Here is a 26,118-nt window from a genome sequence, read left to right on the forward strand (position 1 = left end):
CAGAAGGTTGTAGCAGATAATACCTTAGTTTAGTAAGGTAATTTAACTGTAATTGGTAACTTTTTTTAATTGCTAATAAAATGCTTGTTAAAAGCAGTGTTGTTGTAAATTGTGTTAAAGAACTAATTAACGTTTGTTAATAAAGGGAAAACTTTGAGGTATATTACCTTACAGAGTTCTAGCTTTTTGCACATATGGGACAAGCTTTGGTTGATTGATTGGATGTCGTTCATTGTGGTTAACCAGTTACAATGAAGATTCATTTAAGGTCAAGAGTGAAATTTAAGGTTAACAATAAAGTAATAATTTTGAATATAGTATATTTTTAAATGAAAAAAAAATAATAGTAGCTAACTCAGGATTAATTTTGTGAACTTTATAATCAAAATCATTTTAGAGAAACAGAAATTGAATACTCCACAAAGTTATTATTTCTCTGTTATAATTTTCCAGTACTAATCTTTTATTAAAGTTTTACAATTACAACTTTACAGCAAATTTATGGTTTTACAGATTTATATTTATAACGCTGAACATATGTAGAAAGAATTACTTTCCTTAGCACTACAACACACTTGTGTTTGAGCATTGGTTACTGACAAAACCTTAAACATTTTCTCAATATAATAATTAATAACAGCTTTTATTCTACAATGATAAATAAATCGCATAATTATGACATTATTTGAAAACTACATAATAATAACTAAATAAATGTATTGAAACATAATTGCATTTTATTTTAGTGATTATAATCATACATGTATCTAAACAAACAATTTTACTTTAAACAAACGTTTTTCATCTGTTGAATAAAGATCCTGCGTTTTCGGCGAAACTCAATAGGTGAGGGAGTCCTGGCCCGATAACAAAGAGAAAAACCCTGGAAATAAATTAATTAGAAAGATTGCATTTCCAAATTACTAATTTATTCTATGTAAATAGTTTTTTTATGAATATTTATTTAAAAATTCTCTACATGAATTTAGTTAACATTTCTTTATTAATTCTTCTAACAAAATGATCTACACTAAATCTTTAGACTGGATTTTAATCAAATATTAATGTCAATGTAATATGTCCAACTGATAGGAGAATTGGGCAAATATAAAGGTGATTGCAATGCTTTAAAACAGGTACAAATCAAAATTACACGGTTTTTCCTTTTAATATATTCATTCCATATTCACGTATGTATGTGCATGCATGTATTTGTATATATGTATGTGTGTGTGTGTATGTATGTATGTGGTATATAATAGTGTATTATTTTGTATTATATTCATTTTTTTTAATTATATCCAGTCCGTTATTTCTTCAGGCGTGAGCAACTCGAGTCTGCGCACAGGCATCATAGCCCATGCAGGCTCATTTCCCGAGGACAATGTTTTTATACATGATGTTATTTTTATGATGTTTATTCTATGATGATTATTTCTTATTCTTTGTTCACATTTCAAACTTCGTTCGGTATTGTAAAAATTTAGAAGTTAATTGTACAGATTGTATTGTAATATTGTACAAATATATTTGGGAAATAAATCAATTCATTCATTCATTCAGTGTGCGGGAATGTAGTGGAGAAAGATAAAGAACAGTTTGGTAGCTTGGGTATGGAAGATGTTGATTAATATGAGACTTTAAAGCAAGAAAGAGTGAACACATCATAATAGCAGCAGTAACAGAAAGATAAACGACTGATGCTGGTGGAGTAGACAGTTTTAAATACCTAAGCCTAGTGGTGGAAGAAGATGGTTGGATGATAAGTGAGTAAATAAACTAGCAAATCAAAAGGAGGGTTAAAAACTGTTAAATTAAATAAAAAAGGTCTTTACTGAGAGGCAAAGTTAGGAATATAACACTTTTACAACTTAATTTTTAGTTACGTAATTATAGATGATTCTCATTTTAAAGATATGATAAATATGCATCCAATAACTTTACAGTTTTTAAATGTTTGTTTGCTTGCTCTGAATTGCATTGTCTTCTGCTGAATTGACTCCAAGGAATGTGATATTTCATTATGTAATTTAAAGTTACTGATAAACAGGATAAAAATATTTCATGTTACAACAAAGATCTGTCTCGATTTCCCGGTTTCTTTCAAAGTACTATTCAGTGTTATGTGTAAAACAAATAGCTTTTGCAATCATTGTTGTGAGTTATATGTATCTGAGTTGTCCTAAACTTCCATACAATCTTCAACTTTACTTCATATTTCACCCTAAATAACATTGAAAACCAAAGTAACCAAATATGAAAGTTTCTGTATTTTACTAAATATTACATTTTAATTTAGTACGTATAAATGTAATATTTTTGTGAAATCCCGCTAAAGGTTGTGTAGTTAAAGAAAATTGATTTGTTTTTCAACTTACATATTTTGGATTTTCATCAACAGAATTAAATTCAGCTGTCATGGCTGAAGCAAGTAGTTTTTGATTGGTCAAACTACACTTACCCGTGTGTAATCCATTTCAATATGAGTGCTACGTAATAACAGTATTTTTCTTATAACTCTTATGAAACGAATTCAATGAAAACAGTCACATATGTGATAAATAAACCATATCTGAATTTGTGATTACAAACATGGTTGAAACATGTGATTGAAATTACAGTTGTGAACAAATTTCCCTTTTTCTGGAGTTTTTACCGTAGGACTAAAATGATATACGAGACTGAAAAATAATTACTTATAGTTGCAAAGGTGGGTTTGAGAACGTTTCTTTTCAAATTTATTTTTAATGTAGGTCTAGGTATCTGGTAAAGTGCAGTAAGTTCTCTATTATTTCACCTCTCACACTGATTAACAGTTTCTTCACACATCTGCAATACAGTTTGTATTACATTTTTGGTCAGACAATTCACAAACGTGTAATTAGTTCCCTCTTGACTGAATTCTTAGAAAAATAAGAAGGTTGGAATTTATATTGATACTTTCCATTTATACTACAATACATAGAAAAATCACAGTTACTTTTAGTTAATAATGCGTTAAAATTTAAAGTACAGGCGAACTTTGATAACTCAACTTTGATCATTTGAAGGAAGAGAGAAATATATGAGTTTCTGAATATTTTGAGTAAACTGAGTGTGAAAATCCCTGACTTCAAGTTGTAGAGAGTCAAGAAAATTACTATTCTAGTCTAGATTATATTTCTAGGCTATAAGCTTATGTAACTGAACGTTATGAGTACAGTACCTACGTACATCTTCCTAGCACACAACAGTATCAAGGAAAACGTAACTTAATTTTACAATAAAATACATGGTAAGTATGTATCACATTTCAATACATACTAGGGGCGGGGGAGATGCTTGTCACAATATACACAATATGAAAGTTTACTTGTTGGCTTGCTTACTAGAGCAGTCACTAAACTTTTATTTATTGAGAAGCATCACCTTAAATTTTGAGTTATAGAGGCAAACCGATTTAAACTATGACTTATAGAAGTCCGCATACCTAAAACTCTGAGTAAAATATAATTATGTTCTGTCCCAAGCAACGAAAAATGTATAAAAAATCTTATGAAGGAGTTTTAATCACAATACTTAAGTTATAGAGAGGAAATTAACATTCAGTATTATGAGAGCTTAAGGGGTTTTGAACAAAATTGACTTAAGAATCTTAGTTACTGAGTGTAGAGCAATCAAAATTCAACTGTAGTTAGTTCCTTCTACTTTAAGCTTGTATCTAAAGCTCAAAGTAAATTTGTTATAATTTTAAATGCCATAGATTTCATTTTCTGCACGTTAGTTCTCTACATCAAGATTCTTACATTGTTTAATTCTTATATTGTTTTATTGATATTTAAGTTAGATGTTCTAATTTTGCTACAGATTATAGTTTAGTTTAGTGCTATAAATAACTGTTTAATTCTATGTAGGAATTCACTAAAATACTTCATGCCAGTTCATTAATTTAATTATCTTAATTTTTAGTATAAAAGAAAAGAATAACCTTTATTTAAAAAGTTACTTTTAATTCATTACAATAAGAATAGACTAATAAAGCATCCAACTTTTGAGAGGTGTTCAAAGTTATTCAGTTCAAGAATATGAATATGTTATTTTACTTTTTCATTTCATTTTATTTCTAAGTACTAAGCAAAATATTAGTTTTAGAAAATAAAACAATGAACAGTAAAACAAAGCGAATGATGGAATAAAATTGTCAATGATTAGTAGGTTTTTGTATTTCGTGTTTCGGTTTGTTGTTATAGAAGGCAAAGAAGTAAAGTCGTTTACCCCTGCTCTTGTTGGTGTTTGGTGCACCTAGCGCCTTCTGAAGGGAGGATATACAAGCCGCTTGTTCTCTCACCGTCTTCTCACGCTGGTCCTGTGCCCCCTGAAGATCCCGCATCCGCCGTTCCAACCGCATCATCTCCATTTGCTTCTGTTCTAGCAGATTGAACAGTTCCGTCATCTTCTCCTGGCGGAACGACATCTCCTTGTCCACCTAGACACACAGTCGGCTGAGAGACAGGTAGGAATTTTCCTTGCCATATTAAAAGAAGGAATAATTTCTGTATTATTTTATCCCTTATACATAGTATAGAATGAAATATTGTGATGGCATGATAAAAACAATTTTTTTTTATAGTGGAAATATCTAATTTGGAACACCCTGATTCAAAGTAAGGTGTTTCAATATAAAAACGTGTGTATTTTCTATTATTACGTTTACTGAATAGTAAATAATATCTCCAAACAGCAATTATTTTTTTGATAAACAATTAGCAGATGTAAATGTATAATCAAAAATTCAGACTCCTATTTAAACTTAAATTACAGTAAACCCCAAAAATGTAGTAAAAATATTTACCATTGTTGGATCAAAAGCATAAGGTTTATCCACTGCATTTGCCGATTCATATGCATATTGATCGTTGCTGTTGAAACGATTATCCATTTCCTAAAATACATATAATTTTTAAATCTTTATAATTAACGTACAAAAATAAATAGTAAATCATTTTGGCTAACTTTACAATTAATTGTTTCCATTTGAGTATAATAGTTATAATATCATGATCAAAGAGAATTTTATCCTAAAAAAATCATTAGTATAAATATATTAGTAGAGTAATCAATATTCATTTCTGGTTACCATTAGTTTAAAACCACCACTGAATTGCTTCTTCATACAGCATGAGGCAACAAAAAATGCTATCCTCATTTCATATTAATTAGCACAATGATCATGCATTCTACACTACAAAATGACAAAGCATACAAAACAGGCATGGAGAGTTTACTCAACAAAAAAATCAAAAGGATGACATAATTCAGATTCCAAATATTTATGTGATAATATCAATTTACACCAGCTATGTTTACTAACAAATATCGAATAATAAGCAATCAGTACTGATTCTTGATAGATTATTTTTAATAGTATAAGTACTATTATAGTTAATATAGCTGTAGTCACAGCTATAGTAAGCGTATTGTACTTTTAATTTGAATCAGTTGTTCTGGTTTTGGTCTACACAACAGTTTATACATATTAAAGGGGGTGGGAAGCCATATTGTTTTCTGTAACCATGTCAGAGAACAATTCTGTAGTAATTTTACACAGATTGTTTCTACTCATGTATACTTAAGAGCTACCTTGTCCAATCTACCATATTACCCTGTTGAAATAAGTCTTTTCATGCTCGAAAACAAATCCTCGAAGTTTCTCCAGGCACTCCTCGTCGTAACGTTTCCTGTTCTGAATCAACGGGATCAGCTCGTCTTTGGATCGCAGGATCTGCGAGTGTTGTTTGAATACCAGATCTCTCTGGTCCAGCTCCAGAGTCTTCTGCGCAATTATTTTCTCCAACCCTGCCCTCTCCTCAGTCAAATCCTTCACCGCATACTGTAGGTCTCTGATCTGTTTTTGAAAATTGCATTTAGTTCACTTTTGAATCATAGTGAATTTTATTTGGTGGTGGAATAAAATTTCATAGTTTGAGCTACTTTTACAAAATTATGAGGATTGCTCTTAATTTTTTGTTTTTCTTGTATAAATACCTAGGTTCTGATATTTTTTATATAATTTTAAATTCCACATTTATCTTAAGATGCTTAGTGATTTTATAGACAAACATGATCGTAACCATGATAATTGGTAAATAAATTAATCATAACAGTGTATGCCTGAGTTTGTATAAGAAATTATCAAGAATAAAGACCAATTAGGATTTTAAAATTATTCCTAAAACTAAAAAATAGGTCTATTGGCAAGTTCAGCTCTCTAAGTTCAGTGGACTATTTGGATCTTGTTTCATCTTACTACTCAATAAAATCATCACTTTAATTCTAGACATAAAAAAGGGAATAAAAACATTCCTAAGGCCTTTTAGTTATTTTGCATCATTTACTACTCATAAAACTTTAATGTAAGCAATTACAATTAAACCTACTGGAAAGGTTGATTTCTAATAATTCATATCTTATTAGCTTGGCTATCCCTAAATCAAATTTTACTGATTTCCCTTTCCCCCCTTTCAATAATTGTATATAATATTTTGTCAGTATATATGTATATATATATATATATATATATATACTAGCTGTTTCCCGCGGCTTCGCACGCTTTTCGTAAGTTTTGCCCGCGTATGAGCATTTCTGGTTGAAGTAAATTATATTTCCAAACCCCGATGTAGATTTTACCTTGATGTCACGATCAAGAAAATATGTCAAAAATGTATTGTACATGCATAATGTATTTTATTACAAAGTGGTCTACCACTCAACCTTTAAGTTCAACCAAAAATTTAGTTTAGACAATTATACATCATAACTTAGCGCCTTCAAATAGTGTTTCGCTGTTTAATATATACGTATCTATCTCGTAATTGCAGGTTATAATGTGCAGGCGCTTTGAAAACTTTTCTTCATTTTATTCGTTTATATTCACGACATAAGCGAATAATTCAGATAATAACTATCCTATCTTCTAAGTTAGACTAAATTACGGATACATGTGAAATTTGATTGAAATTGGTTCAGTCGTTTTGGAGTTTATTGGCAACATACATCGTGACTCAAGATTTTTATATATATAAGATATATATATATATATAATATTTATTATTATTTTAGATTGTTTCATAAATCATATGATAATAGTCCAAATTAGGTACTTTAAAACAGTATGATGTACTTATTAGTTTTTTCTATACTCAAATTTCAATCACTCTTTGTTTCTTTCAGAAAATTTAACTGAATTATTAATTCATCAATATGTGAATATATTGATGAATTAAATATTGACCTATTGGTAGTTGAATTATTGCCCTGAAGATACTCCTTCTCTGATCAAATATATGATTATTATTAAAGTTGTTAAAGTAGTATAGGTAACTTTAAATGATTTTCTCACCTGTGCTCTTAAAGTTACTTCCACCTCATGGGGTTGTTGTTTATTCATATCTGCAACTTGTTTCCTCAGGTGATCTTCTAGGGTTGTTCTATAAACAAAGGAGCTCACATAAGCTCTATAAACAATAGCTTTTGACAATAAATTTAACAAGAAAAACCCTCAACAATGTATCAATTGGGATGTTGATACTGAGAAATGTTGGTCAAGGTCAAAGGAAAGCAGACCACAACTCCTTCTGGTTACTTTACTATCAGATCAAATCATAAATAGGAAGTAAATATCTTTCTGAAGCAGCAAAAATAAAAGGAAGGGGTAAACTCAACCAAACTTTTTTACAATTATAGATACATATGCTGACATTCTTACACACTAGTAACAGTGGATCTGAAACTTGGTAGGCTGTTAACAAACAAAAATTTGTCAGACACATTCTGGAAATTAAGTATATTTCAAGACCTAAAATATGTACGAGTAGAATGAATAAAATTGTAATAACAATTGGTTTTGCCCATTCCAGTGCAAAATCAGCAACACATCTGAATTTCAGCTTGTGTACTGTGAAAAGTAAAATGATTTTTCTCACATTTAACTGGAGCCAGCATAAACTCTCGGCTGGCAGACTGTTCCCCCATCACCACTGCTACATCATGAGCAGTGGTAGTGTACAACGGACATTTGCACCGCACTTGCTTGTGTATTCAAAAATCACAACACAACATTGAACTGGTTTTGGTAATATGTTGTTTCATTAGTGACTGAACGCGAATACTAATTGTTATTATTTATCTAACAGAGCAGCAATGAACTATTTTACAGTAATGTACCGGTAAGAAAATATGGGTATTATATTAAATACCCCGCAAAAGTTTTGTGTTCCCCGCTGCAATTCTAATTATGATGGAACAGAACTAAATGGTATTTAGATTTCCACTAAATAATGATTTAAGACAAATTTGGATTAGATCTATCTCATTTTTGACAGTAAAAATTATATAGTTTGTGAAGATAATTTTCTTCATTGCGATATAGTTAGAGAAGATTGTGTAAAAAGAACAGATGGAACTGTTATTACATGTAAAAGAGCATTTCCACAAGGTTCCTACATTATTTAAAAATCAACCTAGTTACATGTCACAGACTTTATGAAAAATAGAAAACACCTGAAGAAATGTTGAAGATGGAGCTTATATTGGCTATTGTTTACTTATTACATTTAAACACATTAGACCCGAAGAAAGTCTGAAATTCACTTTATACACCTGCAAATTACTCCAAAAAGAATGTGAAGAGGTCGAAGAGAATAAAATTAATAGTTTTACATTACATCTTGTGCATCATGTGGTCTATAAATCGTCGATGGGTTATCTTTCTATCAAATAATGAAAAACTAGATTATGTGATAATACAGTGGCAAATCTGTTTTGACTATTGGACTACAAAGGTGTCCTTGCCAAGGAACACTTAATTTAAAGCTTGCTGTAGCCAATATTATTCCATTAACTTCCCCAAAGATGCCTAATCTCTCTAGTTGGTTGCAATTGGATCAAGACTGCAAACATTCAAACAGTAAATGTAAAAACAGCGTGGTCAGATCTAAACACCTCAATATTTTCAAATATATTTTACAATAAAGCTGGATAACAGAACCATACCACAACCGATACCTATCAGTACTAACTGGTCTCTCATATCACATTCTCCTTGTATTAATGCTTCCAACCACTTTATATATTTCACTGACTACTTATTCAAATCAAATTACAAGTTTGGGGAGTTTACATGAGTGTACCAAATTTAAACAAGACTGATCTTCTTGCAAACTCAGGTTGGGGTCATTAACCTAAAAGAAAATTATGAAAATGATAATGAGGTATTCTATAACATGTGTTGTCGGCCAGTAATGTAATAACTACAATATTTGTTATCAGAAAATTGCTTTTCATACTGATGTTCTCCATAGTTATTGCACAATGAATCCACAATATCATTGTGATGATTTCAAACGTTAGGAAGCAATTGTCCAGAAGGGCCATTCGTTTTGAAAATGCCAGCCTCATGTGGTCGACCCCACTATGCAACAGTTGTATGCATCCATCAGGAAGGACAACACTTCATTATACATATCAAAGCCTAAACTTGCCATTCTGTGACTTTCATTTTTACAGATCTCTTAAGGGAGCAATTAGAGGCCAGCATTTTCATGACAATGAAGTGGTGAAATTTTTTTTCTTTCAATAACAATAAAAGTGTTATAGTAAAAAAAAAAGCTTATAATAGGATAGGAAATGTGTATTTCTAAAGCAGAACATTTTGTAAGATTTAGTGTATATTTTCAATATTAGCTAAACAAAGTTGAAATGTGTTAATACATCCGGTTTACGTATGAAACAAACTTGCACCAAGCCACCATAATAATTACTACACACACACTTTACTATGTAGAAATGTTACAAATTACACAGGACCTAAATGATTATATTTTAATTTAATTTATTCATTGTATTTTGTATAATCAATGCTCCCTGATCTTCCCAGGGAATAGCACTCGACTAATTCAAGAGAAATCCCAAATACAGTAGAACCCCTCATATCCGGCCTCGGTTTTACCGCACCTCGGTTTATCCGGCCACTTCCCGGAAGCCAATATCGAAATTTATTTACCACGGCTTGCAGACGCGCAGTTGCACGCACTAGTCTCCCACGACTCTTGCGTTATTTTTGTGTATCTATTTGTTTACATTTTCCTGTGTTGTCCTCAGTTGAGCTAATAGGTTTAACCTGTAAACAGTTCGTTGATTATTTCCAGTGCGGTTAGTACAGTACAGTACAATTGTTTTGTTTCGTCAAGTGCTGTGTACTGTAGGTTGGTTTATCCGGCCGAATCGTTATCCGGCCAGGGGCTCGGTCCCGTGGTGGCCGGATATGAGGGGTTCTACTGTAATATTAAAGTAATGTGTCATAACAAAACAAAATTATATGAGCGCTGCAAAAGTTGCTGACACATTCCATTCTACACTGTTTATTCTCGTCTGTTAAACATCGTGGCATCCATCATGCACACATTTTCCGGTATCGTAATTGTTGAATAATGAAGCCAACACATTTCTTAGATATTCCAACATGGTTTGCAATACGCTTTTGGGTGATTCACCGATTACTTTGAATCAAATCATCAACGAGTTTGTGATGCTTTACGTCTGTGGTAGTGATCGGACGTCCACTGCGTGTTCCATCAACAACTATTGCTTTTCCAGGCTCACAATCACAAAATTTTTGATTGACAGTCAATCTATCAACAGCATCGTCACTGTAAACAACGACGATGGATTTCAGTAGGATTCACTTTTTAAGCAGTTAAAAATTCAATATCAGCACATTGTTTATATCTAATTGACATAGCATTTGAATCCGTCTGCATGGTTATGCTGCTAACAATACAATGGATTGGCGCAAGGTTTTCAAACCCCACATGCGTGTAGAGGAGGAATGGTACTTATGAATGCCACCAGGCGCACTTCTATAGTTCATTTCAATCGCGTTTTACAAGCATGTGTCCATTACTTTTCAGCCCACCCTTGTATGTTACCTATGTTTTATTTGAAAATTAATCTTCTGAGAATCTAGGACATTTCTACATATCCGAAAAGAGGTTTAGATAAATTTCTCATTGGAAATGAGATAATATAAATTTTGTATGCATGATAAATTTGGAAAAAAAAGTGCTCTGTCCCTAAAGACAGTTTGAATAGCCAGATTTTGAGCTACTTTTACTATACTAAGATGAAATGAATGAATTAAATGGCTATGAAAAAAGTATAAAAGAACTACTTACTTTTCCTTCAGTATGTGTTCCATACTGGTTATGTGTCTTCTCAGCTCTTCAATTTCCAGATCCTTCCGTCTGATTTCTGCAGACAGGTCTGCCTTCATCACCGTATCTTCCATTTCTGCCCTTAAATCCTGTTGAGATAGTAAAACACAAAACTGGAAATAAAAAATTGTTATTTAGGATAAAGATAAATGTAACCATTTTATTATTACCTCAAACAAACAACAAATGAATTAAGAAACACCACCCTCAAAAACTATTCTTATATTTAAAAGATAGAGTATTCTTTGCTCACACACTGGCATAGAAGACTGGTTACTTCATTTGTAATAGAGATTGGAGATTTCATTATTGATGCAGTTTGAAGTGCATATTACATGGTAGTCTTGAACCCTTAACATTTAATTTTTTAAATGCTAAAGTACCTGAAAATTTTGATGTTACAAAGGTAGGTATTATTTGGTATTTGTTAGGTATTATTGACTAAGAAATATTCCCAAAATTTTGTTTCTCTATCTACAATTGTTAAAAAATTAGTTATGGGAGAGTTTGCGATCATCCTGTGTATGAATACTATGCAAGATACAAAATAATAGGCCTACAATAATAATAAGATACACACTTGTTCTGCAGTACATACAGGTTCTGGGAAGCACACTCTGGTGTATTTTTCATAGTAGGAGAACTCCTTAGTTCTCCCACTAGATTAGATAGTTAGCCCACTAATGAAGAAGAGAATGTGGTCCAGGACTGTAGACACAGCATGAAGGGTTAAAGTACTTTTATGTGGCCACAAGTTTCCTCTCATTACTCTGACTTTAAAAACTACTTATTTGGCACTACAAATACAAAGACTCCTCCAATAAAGTCTTAAGAAATACACCTCAGAAATTTGTTCATTTTCTTCCCTTCTAATCCTAACTCCTTCAGAAAAAGGTTTATACACTTGCAAGAAGATCTCTACTCCCACTTCCATAGTATAACAGTGGTTCTTGAACAGAGACGCTCATTTATTTAGCTTGAACAGGTGTTGTTTCAGGATAAATTGTCTCCCAAAGAAAAGTTAGTTCAACAATAAACGCCAAATAGTGAATCAGAAAGTAAGCCATAAGGTCAGATCAGAGGGCCAAAACTAGTGAAAACTCATTAAATTTATCAGGCACAGATGATTTAGTTCACTGTAGCCTCAGTAACAGAGGGAATAAGCTTTGTCATCATTTCTAATTTCTGTACATTAGCATGTACTTAGCATGACATTAGGATAAATCTTCAGTATTGTTGGTGACCCCTCATAAAAAGGTTCTCTATAACATCTTAGAATGAATATAAAACACACCAACCACTGTCCAGCAATATTGGATCTCATCACCTTGGGATCTTACAAAAAGACTTGTTCATCCCCTTGTTCAACCACATTTCTCATTTAAGCCTTCTCATTGATTTTTTTAGTTAAAATAACCCAGTCTCTGATCATTAACTGAAAATACCAGTCATAGACATATATTCAAAACCTAATTGGAACTGAAGGTTAGAAATATCAATGCATGACTGCTCTGACATTTCAAACACTGCAATAAGCGGAAGGTGAAATGAAGCTTAACACATTATTCACATTGAATCAACCCTTCTCGCAATAGCTACGTTATGCCTAGAAAACTTGGTCAGTCTGCTGTACTTGAGATCGAAGCACGTAGCCAGTGAGGGAGTCCAAGGAGTTGGACCCCTAAAAAATTTTCAACTGTTTCAATTACTTTTTTAGTAAATGATTATTACTATTTACCTAATTCAGTATTACTTATACTTACTGTTTAAATATTGTTCTTAACATAGAAAAGGGTCAAGAACTTTTTAAGGGACAAAATGGGGCCTTACTTTCTGTCCACTACGAGAAAATAGCAGTTGTCTTAACCCCCCAGAAAGTTTTTACTGGCTACGTTCTTGTTGGAATCATATCTAAAACTTTGCAGTACACTCAGTTGTGCACCTTATTTGATATGAGAATAACTCTTCATCTAGATTACACTGGATAACTGCTGCTGGGTAACCAGACTAAGCTCCTTTCTGATCTTTGTGGACTGATGTTGAAATGATGCCAGCAGTTCGTTTTGAACATCTTTAACTCCGACTTTTTATGGATATCTTCAGTTAGACATGGATTTTAGGAGTCAATCTGTACAAGTGTTAGATTTCAGACACTTCACTAAACAGAAGGTGAAATGGAGCTTAACACATTATTCACATCTTAGAGTTTGCCAAATGATTGCTCTATGTGATTTAAACTTTTTCTTCACCATTGAAATGTTTGTCAACCCAAAGCCAAAGCTGCCTTTACTTCTGTATATAATGCTTTTATCCATAACCAATAAAGATCCAATATCTCTTTAGGACTGATGTGGTCTTCTCCACTTATGTATCTACCATACTTTTGGTTACATTGTAAATTAAAAATGGCTTGGATAACTTCATTGTTTAGGTATTTGTTTTTTCTTAGACCTGAGATGGTAGTTTATCCATATATTTGAAGAGCTGCATTAAAGGAGTAGAACAACCTAAAAATCTAAAGAACGACCTACAAATAACTTCATCTACACTGTTTAGGATCTTTTGTTAAAAATACATTTTGCTTATTGACTGCTAAGTAAAATAAATATGATGCTACATAACTGTACTTTTTACAATTAATTATGAAAAACCATTGAGGGACTTGCAATACCTAACTCAATTTGACCATTGCATCACAAAAGACATAGCATGCCTTTGCCTCTTAGCATGTATGTACAAGTAAACTAATTCCAATTTTGTTTTGCCAAGGTAAAGTTGCAAGCTGTTTTTATTCAATGGTTACAAATGCTTACAATGACCAAAGGGTAAATTTTTAAACCTCTAAATACAATTATAAAATATTTAAAAAAATCTTTTGTGTATTTTATTTGTATCCTCTATGTTCGTGTCTCAAAAGGGAGTTTAATCAACTTAGGATTGTCACAGATTTTAAAATAAAAGTGCATAGACAGTACTACAAACCCTGTTCATTTGATTGTTAGCTGTATGTGTTTTCATTAATTCCAACTGAACTTCTGCTTCATTCATTTTCTTGGTCTTGTTGGAGAGTTCTTCGACTAGTTCATTCCTGTTGCAAAAAAAGATTTATTTTGTTAATTTTGTTTTAAATTATACTAGAAACTGTTTTAAATCTATAGCCTGGTGTACTCTTATTAAGAGAGTTTTGTAATAAAACAACAACAGAAGGTAATAAATATGGAAATTTGGGAACACTTAAAGAAACCTTTGAGTGCTTTCCTAGAATATAATTTTTGTAGGCTATTCTTCAGGACCTCAGAATAGTTTAAAAAAGCAACTAGCTTCTTCAATATATACAACTTTAAGCAATATAAGGCAGCCATAACATACAGAAACTTATGAAAACCTCTAACTTAGATTAGGTTACATTGGATCTAACTTAACTGGCAAAGCAGCTTCAAAACTTTTCTAGATTCTACATTATGAAGAAGTTAGGCAGCCAGAATTGATTTTGTGTGCATGTGCATACATTTTTTAAATCAATAGCATTAATATTATATCAATTGCATATATTTTTGAAAATTTTTAATTTGGCCTTATTTGATGCACATATTTACATTTCAAATAGTTATGTAGCATTAAAGCCTATAAAAAAGGACTCATTGTGTCCTTCTACTGAAAAAGTACTTTAAATACCTTATTAAAACTAATTAATCTGTTTATTAAAACTACTATAATCTTCATTGCTCTAATATTCAGTAAATAAATAATGAAAAACTGTACTATAAAAATAAAGAATAAATAACCATTTTAAAATTGTGGCTTATCTTGAATAACCAAGTGACTTTGAGGTACATTATCCTCCGTGCTTTTGACAGTATTATATGTACTGGTAGCTGAATGTACGACAGGTTTTTTTATTGTGTTTCATAGAAACACTAGCTAAAACAATTTCCTGCTGGACAACAGGGACATTGTGTGCATATTTCTTTTAAATGATATTCTTAACCAACCTGAGATGTAACCTGAGGTTGTAAGTGATAGTAACTGAAAGACATTCTAACCTTATGATCCATTTAGATTTAATTTTGAATTTGGGACTAGTGTTTTTTTAAGAGCCTGTGGAATAACTCGAATTTCCCTCCAATATACTATGGTTTTCTATTGAATAGCTTTAACAATTTCTGTAACAATTGTACTATTTTAGCCCACTACACAAACATTCTAATGTTGAAGTCCATAGCTTTCCAGTTAACATACTTATGATAAATGGTGAGGCTCTATGTAATTTTGAAACATAGGCATATTTTAGGTACATATTATTACAGTGTTTTAGGCTTTGTGGGTAAATAAGCACGTCTGGTTCAAAGTAATTATATTTTCTAACACATTCTACCTCTTTCATTAAAAAAAATTCTTCATTTTTTGGCTCCAAAGTATTCATTAAAATAATTTTGACTACCCAAATATACCACATAAGGGCACTTTTGGGGTGGTACAGGGACATTTTTTGAGATTTTCAAATGTAAAGGTGGGTTGAGCCGTAGCTCATTTTAAAGGTCTCTTTCACTGATCGTTTTGAAAAAGTTTAAATTATTTTGATTATTGTATAATACAGTATAGTCCAAAATCTCAAAGTTGTACAGCTTCAAAGTTTTTTACTATTACCTTGTTACTAAATTTAGCAAACCAAATTTTTATTCAAGCTTAACAAAGAATTACTCTTTCCAAAATTATATTACAGTTATCACTAACCAGCACATTTAAAATGTGTTTTAATAGTTTAAATTTAGGATGTTTCAACTCATAAATTTTACAATATTCAACTAGCATGGTATGACTTTCATTACACCTATCAATAGCTCTTTCGAAAACTAAAATGTTTTGTATTTTAAATTTGGTTTTATCTTGGATGGTTGGAAAAATGTGCCAAAAATACTGATTTTCACATTCTATAGCATTTAGAACGCCGTTCTGTTCTCCTACCTTTGACTTAGAGTATTTAAGTGTCCTTGTGCATTATCCTTTCAAACCTAGATGTGGTTGACAAAGTGCACAAAAATAATGAAAAACTTAATTTATATCCAATTTTATGTTTGTGTCAAAGAGGACTAGACTTCTAATTTGTTAAAGACAAGATTGGTGCTCTTAAATTCTGAAAACATTCTTATGTGAACCTGGATAGTCCTCTATTTACTCAATATAACTTGTTTATTTCTAGAAGTTACCCATTTACAAAGTACAAGAATTTCTTTTCCAAATTGTAATTACAACATCAATGAAACATAGTTACATGAACAGCCACTCCTCAGTCTTGATTTACAAAACTAAGACAACTCATTGAAATTGGATTTTGAAGGATCCAGCTGTACAGCATATATACAAAATTCTGCAAAAACCTTCAATTTTTCAGGGAAAATTTCAAGCACCTTGGGGGCAGGTGATTCAATAAGTGAGGTTGATTTTCTTACAATGAATTTCTTCACTACTGTTATCCAGGGAATTTGGGGCCAAACAGGAGCGTTAGACTGGAAAAACCATTTTCATAAATCAAATTCCTTCATTGCTATTATCCAGGGAGTTTAGGATCAGAAGCACGTTAGACTGGAAACCCATTTTCATATGATAGATATCTTCACTGCTGTTATCCAGGTAGTTTAGGATCAGAAGCACGTTAGACTGGAGACCCCATTTTCATATGATGGATATCATCACTGCTATTATTCAGGGAGTTTAGGACCAGAAGCACGTTAGACTGGAGACCCATTTTCATATGATGGATATAAGAAACTACCATGGTTGTTATCCATGGAGTTTAGGATCAGAAGCACGTTAGACTGGAGACCCATTTTTCATACGATCGATAGCTTCACTGCTGTTATCCATGGAGCCTGGGGCCAGTGAAGTGTTACACTGGACAAAGGTTCATTACTCTCCAACCTCTTTATTTACAGCACTCTCTGGCGTGGTGCCATACAATCAACTCTAACCATCTTGAACCAAAGGTAGCTCATACTTATTCACCCATTACAATGAAATATATATGTTTGACAATTTAATATCATCTTTGTAACTGACTATCATTCCTTGTGGAGGGAAATTTAAAATAATTAGGGCACAGCTTAAGTTATGAATACCATAAAATTGGACCTAATCATAGTAGTATGTTGATGTTTCAATTTTGAATTTTGAATAAGTTTTTAATTTACATTACTATGGAAACAATATGCAAGACCTCATGATTGTTCCAATTTCTGTTTACAAATTTTAATTTGTTGTTTTAGCTTGTTACTTATAAATAATACAGATGAATGCTGTGAATGCACTGGCAGTAGAGGCTACATGGCAAGGCTATCACCATTGTGACTACGTTCACTCTGGAGCATTTACCTCGGTCATTGAGTTCTACCGGCTACTATGACATTATGTTTAGTGTTCTAATGTGTGGAAAGCCTCACTTTTACTTGAATACAGTCTTCATTCAACGTTGATGCAAAATACTAAAAGGCATCTCATTAAAGTTATTAAAAATTGTACTATGTTAAAGATGCCATTTTTCTTATAAAACCACTTAACTTTCTCTGATTACTGAAAAGAACTGACTTCCCCCCCCACCCCCCCCCCCCCCCACCCCCCCCCCCCCCCACCCCCCCCCCCCCCCACCCCCCCCCCCCCCCACCCCCCCCCCCCCCCACCCCCCCCCCATGGTACAACAAGGCAAACTCCTCTGGGGTTCGGGAAATGTATTAGCCCGGAAGTAAAATACAAAATAGCTGGAAATAAAGCTTTTTTTTTAAAAAGTATTTTTTTGTAAATCTATGTATATATTAGTCAATGGGGGTTTAAAAAGGGGAAAAAACTCGTTGTGGGTATCGGAAACACAATTAATTTGGGAATAGAAATACTCCTATACATCCCCAAACTTGATATACGATTAAAAGTTCCTCAAAAGATTTATCAACTATGAACCCCAAAATAATATGAACCTAATCACTTACCCTTTTTTAATTTAAAATATTCATAGGGGTTCCTTCGTATTAATCAAAAAGTGGTTGGCAAAGTATGAAAGGCCTCTTTTTTTAAAAAAAAACCGCATGGGGGCTGCGAGAAAACCAGCAAAATACTAATTAAAAAAGAAAAAGCCCCCTTTGTTTTTTTTGGTTTTGGGCTTTCACGCATAAATATTCTACTGATTGTACTAAAATTTTTTCTTTGGACTTTCTTAGGGCCCTTTGGGGGATGAATATGGGGACCTTTTTCTTATTTAAAAAAATCCTTTGGGCTAGGGGCCCCACTGGTCCCTAAAGTTACAAAAATTTAATTTTGAAAGACCCTTTTAAATATTATTAACTCTTCTGTAAAAAACTTTGTATTATAAACAGCAAAACATGTTTTTTTAAATTTAAAAACCACTATTTTAAAATTTTGTTTCATTTATAGCGTAAAGACATAAAAAAAGTAAAAAAGTTTTTTTTTAAACTTTCTTGGCGACAAGGCAAACCCAAATTTTAATTTTTGGGATTTTACTTTAAAAACTTATAACTTAAAATTTTTCTTTATGAAAAATTTTGTGATGTTTTCCCCTGTCAGATATTAAATTTAAAGTTTCCCAAAAGACATTGGGGGACGGGTTTTACAGTAGAGAAAAAAAAAAAACAAAGGACAGGGCATTAGCATGATTCAACAAACCACTCCTCCAGCAACAATTCCAGGAAGCAAACAGGAAGTGAGTCTGTTTTGTAGCAAGTGAAATTAAAAATTTTACAAACCCACTATTTAATTTTTTAGAAAAAAATTTTAAAGGGGGACATTCCCATACTTTTTCCCCACTGTGGGGTTTACAAATATTGATTAGGTTTTATAAATACTTTAATAGTTCATTGACTGGCCCGGGAGAAATATTTTTAAAGCAAAAAAGGTTTTGGAAAACCGGGAAAAAGGGAATTTAAACCCCCCTTTTTTGTTAAACTCGGTCCTTTTTAATCTTGAACTTTAAAAAAATGGAAAAACCCCCTTAAAAAAATATCATAGGATTTAAACGTATTTGTCAAAAATGTTTTTCACTACAAAAATAGAAAATTCGACTTTTTTCAAAATTTGGGTAGAAAAAAGATTGTGTTACGGGAAATTTTGGGAGTATCCAATCGAATCAGGGAATTTCCCAAGATATTGCGGGCGAAACCCTTTTGGTATGTATTTATTTTTATAAAGATTGATAGCGTTAAATTCATTACATTTTAAAATTTTTTAACCCTTTAACACTTTTGGCTGAGTTAGTTCATTGCTGACTTATAACTAAAAAAGGGGACCACTAAAGCGTCTCCCTGTGAAAACAATGCCCCAATTTTTTTTGATCTGTGCCCAAAGGGGGTGGTTCACTAGAAAAAACGACGTCATAAATAAACGGGGTTAAAAGTTCACTTTTTTTTGTGCAAAAGGGGGTTTTTGAATGCGGGTTTTGGATTATATTGGGGATGTGTAGTTTGGTTGAAAAAAAATTGGGGGGTTTTTTTCCAGTACAGGATTTTGATGTAGATTTGAAAACCCCTTTTTTAAAAAAAACCCCCCCAAAAAAAAAACTAAAAATTTTTGGTTTTTTTAAAATTAAAAAAAAAAATTTTTTGGGTTTTTTTTTTTTTTTTTTTAAAAAACGGATGTCATTTTCCAAAAAAACTGAAAAAAAAAATTTTTTTTTTTTTTTTTTTTAAAAAAATTTTTTTTTTTTTAAAATTGACCAATAAATTAAAATAAATAATAAAAAAAAATTTTTTAAAAAAACCCTTTTTAAAAAATTTTTTTTTGTTTTTTAAAAAAAAATTTTTTTAAATTAAAAAAATTAAAAAAAAAAAATTTTTTAAAAATTTTTTTTTAAAAAACCCCCGGGGGAAAAAAAAAAAATTTTAACCCCTTTTTTCCCCTTTTTTTTCCCCTGTTTTCCCCCCCCCGGGGGTTTTTTTTTTAATTTTTTTTTTTTAAAAGGATTTTTAAAATTTGGGGGAAAACCCCCCAAAACCCCCAAAAATTTCTTTTTAAAAAAAACTAAAAAAAAAAAAAAAATTTTTTTTTTTTTAAAAACCCCTTTTTTTTAAAAAAAAAAATTTTAAAAACCCCGGGTTTTTTAAAAATAAAATTTTTTATTTTTTTTTTTTTGGGGAATTTTTAAAAAAAATTTAAAAAAAAAATTTTTAATTTTTTTTTTTTTTTAAAAAATTTTTTTTTTAAAAAAAAAATTTTTTTTTTTTTTGGGGCCCTTTTTTTTTTTTAAAAAATTTTTTTAAAGGGGGCCCAAAAAAACCCGGGGGGGTTTAAAAATTTTTTTTAAAAATTTTAAAAGGGGGGGTTTTAAAAAAATTCAAATTTTTTTTTTAAAATTTTTAAAAGGGGCCCCCCTTTTTTTAAAAAAAGGAAAAAGGGGGGCCAAAAATTTTTTTTTGAACAAAATTTTAAAAAAAAGGGAAAAAACCCCGAGGAAAGGGAAAAAAATTTTTTTGGGTTTTTTTGGAAAGGAACGGGTTTTTTTTTTTTATTTTAAAAAAATTTTTTTTAAAACCCCCCAAAAAAAAAAAAAAAAATTTTTTTTACCAAAAAAAAATTTTTAAAAATTTTTTAAAAAAAAAATTTTAAAAAAATTTTTTTTTTTAAAAAAAAAAGAAAAGGGGGCCCAAAAAAAAAAAAAAGGTTTTTTTAAAAAAAATTTTTTTAAAAAAGGAAAAAAAAATTTTTTTTTTAAAAAAAAAAAAAAAATTTTTTTAAAAATTTTTTTTTTTAAAAAAATTTTTCCTTTTTTTTTCCCAAAAACCCCCTTTTTTTTTTTAAAAAAATTTTTTTTAAAAAATCCCGGGTTTTAAAAAAATTTTGGGTTTAAAAAAAAAAAGAAAACCCAAAAAATTAAAAAAAATTTTTTTTTTTTTTTTTAAAAAAAAAAAATTTTAAAAAAAGGGGGGTTTTAAAAAAAGGGGGGAATTTTTTAAAAAAAAAAAAAAAAATTTTTTTAAGGGGGGGAAAAAAAAAAAAAACCCCCTTTAAAAAATTTTTTGGGTTTTTTTTTAAAAAACCCCCCCCAAAATTTTTTTAAAAAAAAAAAAAATTTTTTTTTAATTTTTTTGGAAAATTTTTAAAAAAAACCCCCCAAAAAATTTTTTTTAAAAAAAAAAAAATTTGGAAAGGGGGGTTAAAAAAAAACCAAAAAACAAAAAATTTAAAAATTTTTTAAAAAAATTTTTAAAAAAGGGTTTTAAAATTTTTTTTTTTTTTAAAAAAAAAACAAATAAAACCTTAAATTTTTTTTATTAAAGAACCCTTTTTTAAAAGGGGAAAAAAAAAGGGACAATTTTTAACCAGATTTAAACATAGAGATAACTGTTATTATTGCTCCTCTATATGAGAGTTTACATGATCAATTCTCCAGAATAGGAGGGAAGGAAACAGTAGAATTAATTTAGAACCCATGGTAAATATTTTTAAATCTCTCCAAGGAGTGTAATCCTGTGTTATAAATGTGAAAGTTGTGAAGAATAATGTTTGAGTGTTTGATACTCAATTACACAAAAATAGTAGACAGATTTTGATGAAATGTGGCATGGATATTGCCTAGATATTAGAATAACACAATCTTAGGCATATTTATATTCTGAAATACTTCTCATTATAAAATACTTTATAATGTAAGAGTTTTATTTACTTGAATAAAATACCATTTGCATTGTGCTACAAATAGTTATTATAGTATAATTATTAATTAACAATTACAGTAGATGGCAGAAGTGTGGAATTCAAATGATTTAGTTTATTTTAGATACTCTAAATTAGTTATTTTTGACATTGAGAGATATATTTACAGTAGCCACAGGAACAAAAACAGAAGGACCAGTTACTAATATTACTGGTAATATACAAAACCAATAAATTTTATAATTTTTGTTTCATATTGAATAAATATATTAGAGATTTATATTCAACACCAAATATGAAAGTTTTGTACACCTCTTATTTTTAGTGAAGTATCTAGCTTCCCATGACTGTGAATTATAGATAATTTTCTCTTTTGAAAGTCCATGCCTACTAGTACCTAACAAATTATAAATGTATTGTTGACTCTGTTAAAGAGGAATCCCACAAAACAGATTTTATTTATGTAGTGAAAACAAATTATAAGATACTACAATGTAAGTCTGCTATCCTGGAAAGCATTAAAATCTCTCTATGTGCACAAATTTTTCTTATAATGCTTAAACGAATCTTTAGTTGAAATAAAATTTTAAAAAGTACACAAATCTATTTTGTATTTTTTACTGATGGTTTTACAATCAGATAAATACAATTGATAAGACCTTGGATTAGTTCATTTATAATTGTACAACTGGTTTATTTTACAGAAACTGGGATTACCAAAGACAATCCAGCATTCTCGATGATCAATGACTCGGATGAAGATGTAATCTATGGATCTGACGAAGAGAGCAGACAGCCACTGAACAGGAATCGCAATGATGATGACAGTGACTAAAGGGATGGGTGGGGGACAATGAACTCTCCTGACCGAGGAGTCTTGGGTTACACGGATTGACAGCTGTGAAAGACTCAAAGAATTCTTACTAAAACAGTAGCAGGTAAATGAATGAGGTAGTGTTTTTTTTATTTATGGCCATAATTTTATTTTTTCAAAGTGTAATTTTCAGTTTTTGATATAAATTATTTAGTATTGTCTTCCAAGAAATACTTTTCAGTAGTCATGCATACACAGAGTCTCTACATTTTTGTTATAAATAAAAAAATAACATTACATATTTTATAATGTTATTTATTTTAAATTTTTATAATGTCGGTATTATATATTTGTTCAGTAGTACAGTCAATGATTCAGAGAGTATGCCAACTATTAGGGTTGTGACTGTACGTGGAAGAGAGCTGAGTCAGTGAGGGGATACCAACAGGGGCCTCGATCCTTTAAACAGAGTTTTATGTTTTATTTAAACAATTTTATCTCCATTTTCCATACTTAGAAGAGATACATATTTGGCCAGAGAATAAGTTAAGCACTAACTTATTGTTTTACCTGCAACTATATACTAGTGTAATGTTTAAGTAGTTATTTGTATTAAAAGTGTAGTGAAATTTTTACAACTATATACTACTACATGCCAAAGTATGTGATGTGTAAATTTTTAAATATGTTTACATGTAAACTGTTAACTCATTGTACAAATCTGAAAGCATAATTTATAAATAAATTTAATGTGTTAATATTGTTTTGATTTCTTCCAGATGTTCTACCAAATATCCTGTTTCAATATCACAGTAATTAGAGTTTAGTTTTAGCCTTATTTTATAATCTTAGAATACCTTGTGTAAACGGTCTGTTTAGGAATCATCTTATGTTATTCTTTCTTAGCCAGTTAAAACGGTTAATCTACTAACTAATCCGTTCTCTACTTTCTGTTTTTGGTAGTACCTAACTGTAAACTAGCTAATTATTTGGGTCATACTTTTTTATAATGTTCTAAAACAAATTTGTTATACATTGTTTTTCTTAGTTTCTCAGTCCCAGATGTGTAGGAGTGTATGAAAATTCAAAACAAATAAGAAAAGCAATATATTATTTGATTTGGTTGATATAGAAATCATTGTATCAAATGTTTCTGTACTTCCTCATTAGACTACTTCAACTTTATTTTACTCAAAATTATAATAGGAGTAAAATAATTGTAGTAATGGTCATAATTAATATAACATTACCAACCAGTATAAAAGTTAACATATTAGGAGTTACACTAAAGAAAGTTTTAATAAATTCAATGTAAATTCAGGGAAAAAGCCTACAACAAAATTAAATATGTCTTGTTTGTATTTTGATTTTATTTTTAGATATATATTTTACTTATTTAGTTTAAATTGTACATAACAATAAAAAAGAAAATTGATTTTAACCCTCTGAATGCTAAAGGGCCAAATATTGAGTAAAAAAGAAATTCACCCAACAACTATGTTGTAAGTCATATATGAGAAATGCTACGTTATAGTTAGCGGTATTGCAGAGCTTCAGGGAAATGATAATAATTTTTTATTTATTATAGTAATTAAATGAAAAAGGTATAAAAATGTTTATATTCAAATGTATAGCAACAGAATAACGTAAGACCAATAAAATTGAAAATATATGTAATTGAGGCATGTAAAAATTATATAAATGTATATAATTATTCTTTTTTTTAATTGGTTTAACAAATTGAAATAAAAACATTATACTCAGGAACAATATATATTTTTTTTAATTTGTTGTAACTTAAAAGTGTTTCCCCAGGAGGGTTCACTTCCAGCTGGTTTATACCTTCCAGTTGAACCTACATTGGGCACAGCAAAAAACCGATGCATCACTTAAGTCTGGGCAAGATGGATTTCCTTATGGATTTCCAAGAGCGGTACATCACTAACCGCAAATGTTGAGATTCTAGGGCACAAGGGTAATTCGATAGGTCTAGTCTACTGCGGGAGATGACTGTTGGAGTTGGTGTAGACATAAGGGTGTGTCACCCCCTGCCTGCTTTGACTGGAGATGCTGGTTCAGAGCTAGCTTCTCCTTCTTCCGAGGGGACATGACTTGAGATTAGTGCCCTAAACTTTTCCTCATGAATCTGGACAGAAGGCGACCCCTACTCTCAACCTTAACCATCCAAATATCCTGTTACTCCATAAGCAGTGCAAAGGTCCTTATAGGACTACTGTAGGTAAAATTTTCTAAGATTCTTGTCGTAAGAGGAAAAAAAAATGTTTAAAGTGGAAAAAATAACACTAACATTTTTTAAATAGGAATACAATATTTACATAACAGTTTTTGAGATTATGTACTTTTATTAAGATACAGTACACATTCAGTGTGGGCCTACAATCGGGGAATTTGGATTCACAAATTTTGTTTGTGTGTCCTGTTTTAACAAGTGCCTCTGCAATAAATATTTTGAATGCTGTAAATATAATGCTGGGATTGCTGCATGCCAAAATTATTTGTTGCTTCTGTAGCTTCTTGATTTTATGCTAGTGAAACTTTTTCACTACTACTCGTTGTTTAGGATAACCTGGGTTTCCAATAAATGGGGGTTTACTGTCACTATCACTACCCGACAAATCACTGAGTTAATATATAATCACGATCCATATATCAACAACAACAAACAGTTACAAGAACTATTACAATTACCAACAATATTAACTTACCAAAGCATTCAACAGATTCTAACCTCTAAAACAAGGTAAACTCAACAATTTGACCAAACAGACTGCTACAAACAGCCAGATTTTCAAGCGCCAGCTATTGTTGCGACTCTTGTTCTGTTTTTTAATCATACATGGGATGTAAAAGGGTAATTAATTTTACAATAAAATTCGGTGAAGATGGTTCGTTCCTTGCCTGGCACTTTCCGTAACACATCGACAGATTTTCAACTAGGTATTTTTAGAATGGTTTTTCAACAACAAAAATCATTGATATCATACAATTATTTAAGTTTTACTGCTCAACCATAAACCAACAAAGTTATTACGGTATAACTAAACCCTTTAATTCTCACCAAAATTAATTGTTGCCACCACGTTTGAAGTCTTATATAACTACTACCTCAATGGGTTAACACATTCACTGCGGGTGACGAGCATGCTCGTCATGCGAAAATGGTGCACCGGGCGGTGGACGAGCGAACTCGGCATACAGCAGCTGTTTTCATATTGCCTCAGTGTGAGCTGAGCAGTTGCCCAGGAAGGCTGTAACACTCATAGCGAGGTGTGCCTGTTTCGGTGAGTCAGTTGATGCGATTCGTCGCCGGTTCGCCATTTTCGTTTGTTGTATATGCTTTGTGATATTGTGTGAGTGGATTATAGTGTCTGTTGACTGTGTAAG

The 26,118-nt window shown here is 31.0% G+C and overlaps 1 protein-coding gene across 1 annotated transcript; it reads right to left on the reverse strand.

Moving 5' to 3' along the window:
- Positions 1-715: 715 nt before the first annotated feature.
- On the reverse strand, positions 716-25,886 carry LOC124363622 (myosin-7-like). The gene is made up of 8 exons (XM_046818880.1): positions 25,840-25,886; positions 14,232-14,337; positions 11,211-11,338; positions 7,379-7,466; positions 5,642-5,884; positions 4,832-4,921; positions 4,255-4,465; positions 716-883 (listed from the first exon to the last, which is right to left on the reverse strand). The coding sequence occupies exons 1-8, from the start codon at positions 25,884-25,886 to the stop codon at positions 840-842; spliced, it is 957 nt and encodes a 318-aa protein (XP_046674836.1). The 3' UTR covers positions 716-839.
- Between the last annotated feature and the right edge of the window lie 232 nt (positions 25,887-26,118).

Source organism: Homalodisca vitripennis, chromosome 5, assembly GCF_021130785.1.
Source record: "Homalodisca vitripennis isolate AUS2020 chromosome 5, UT_GWSS_2.1, whole genome shotgun sequence".
In the NCBI taxonomy this organism is placed as follows: Eukaryota; Metazoa; Arthropoda; class Insecta; order Hemiptera; family Cicadellidae; genus Homalodisca; species Homalodisca vitripennis.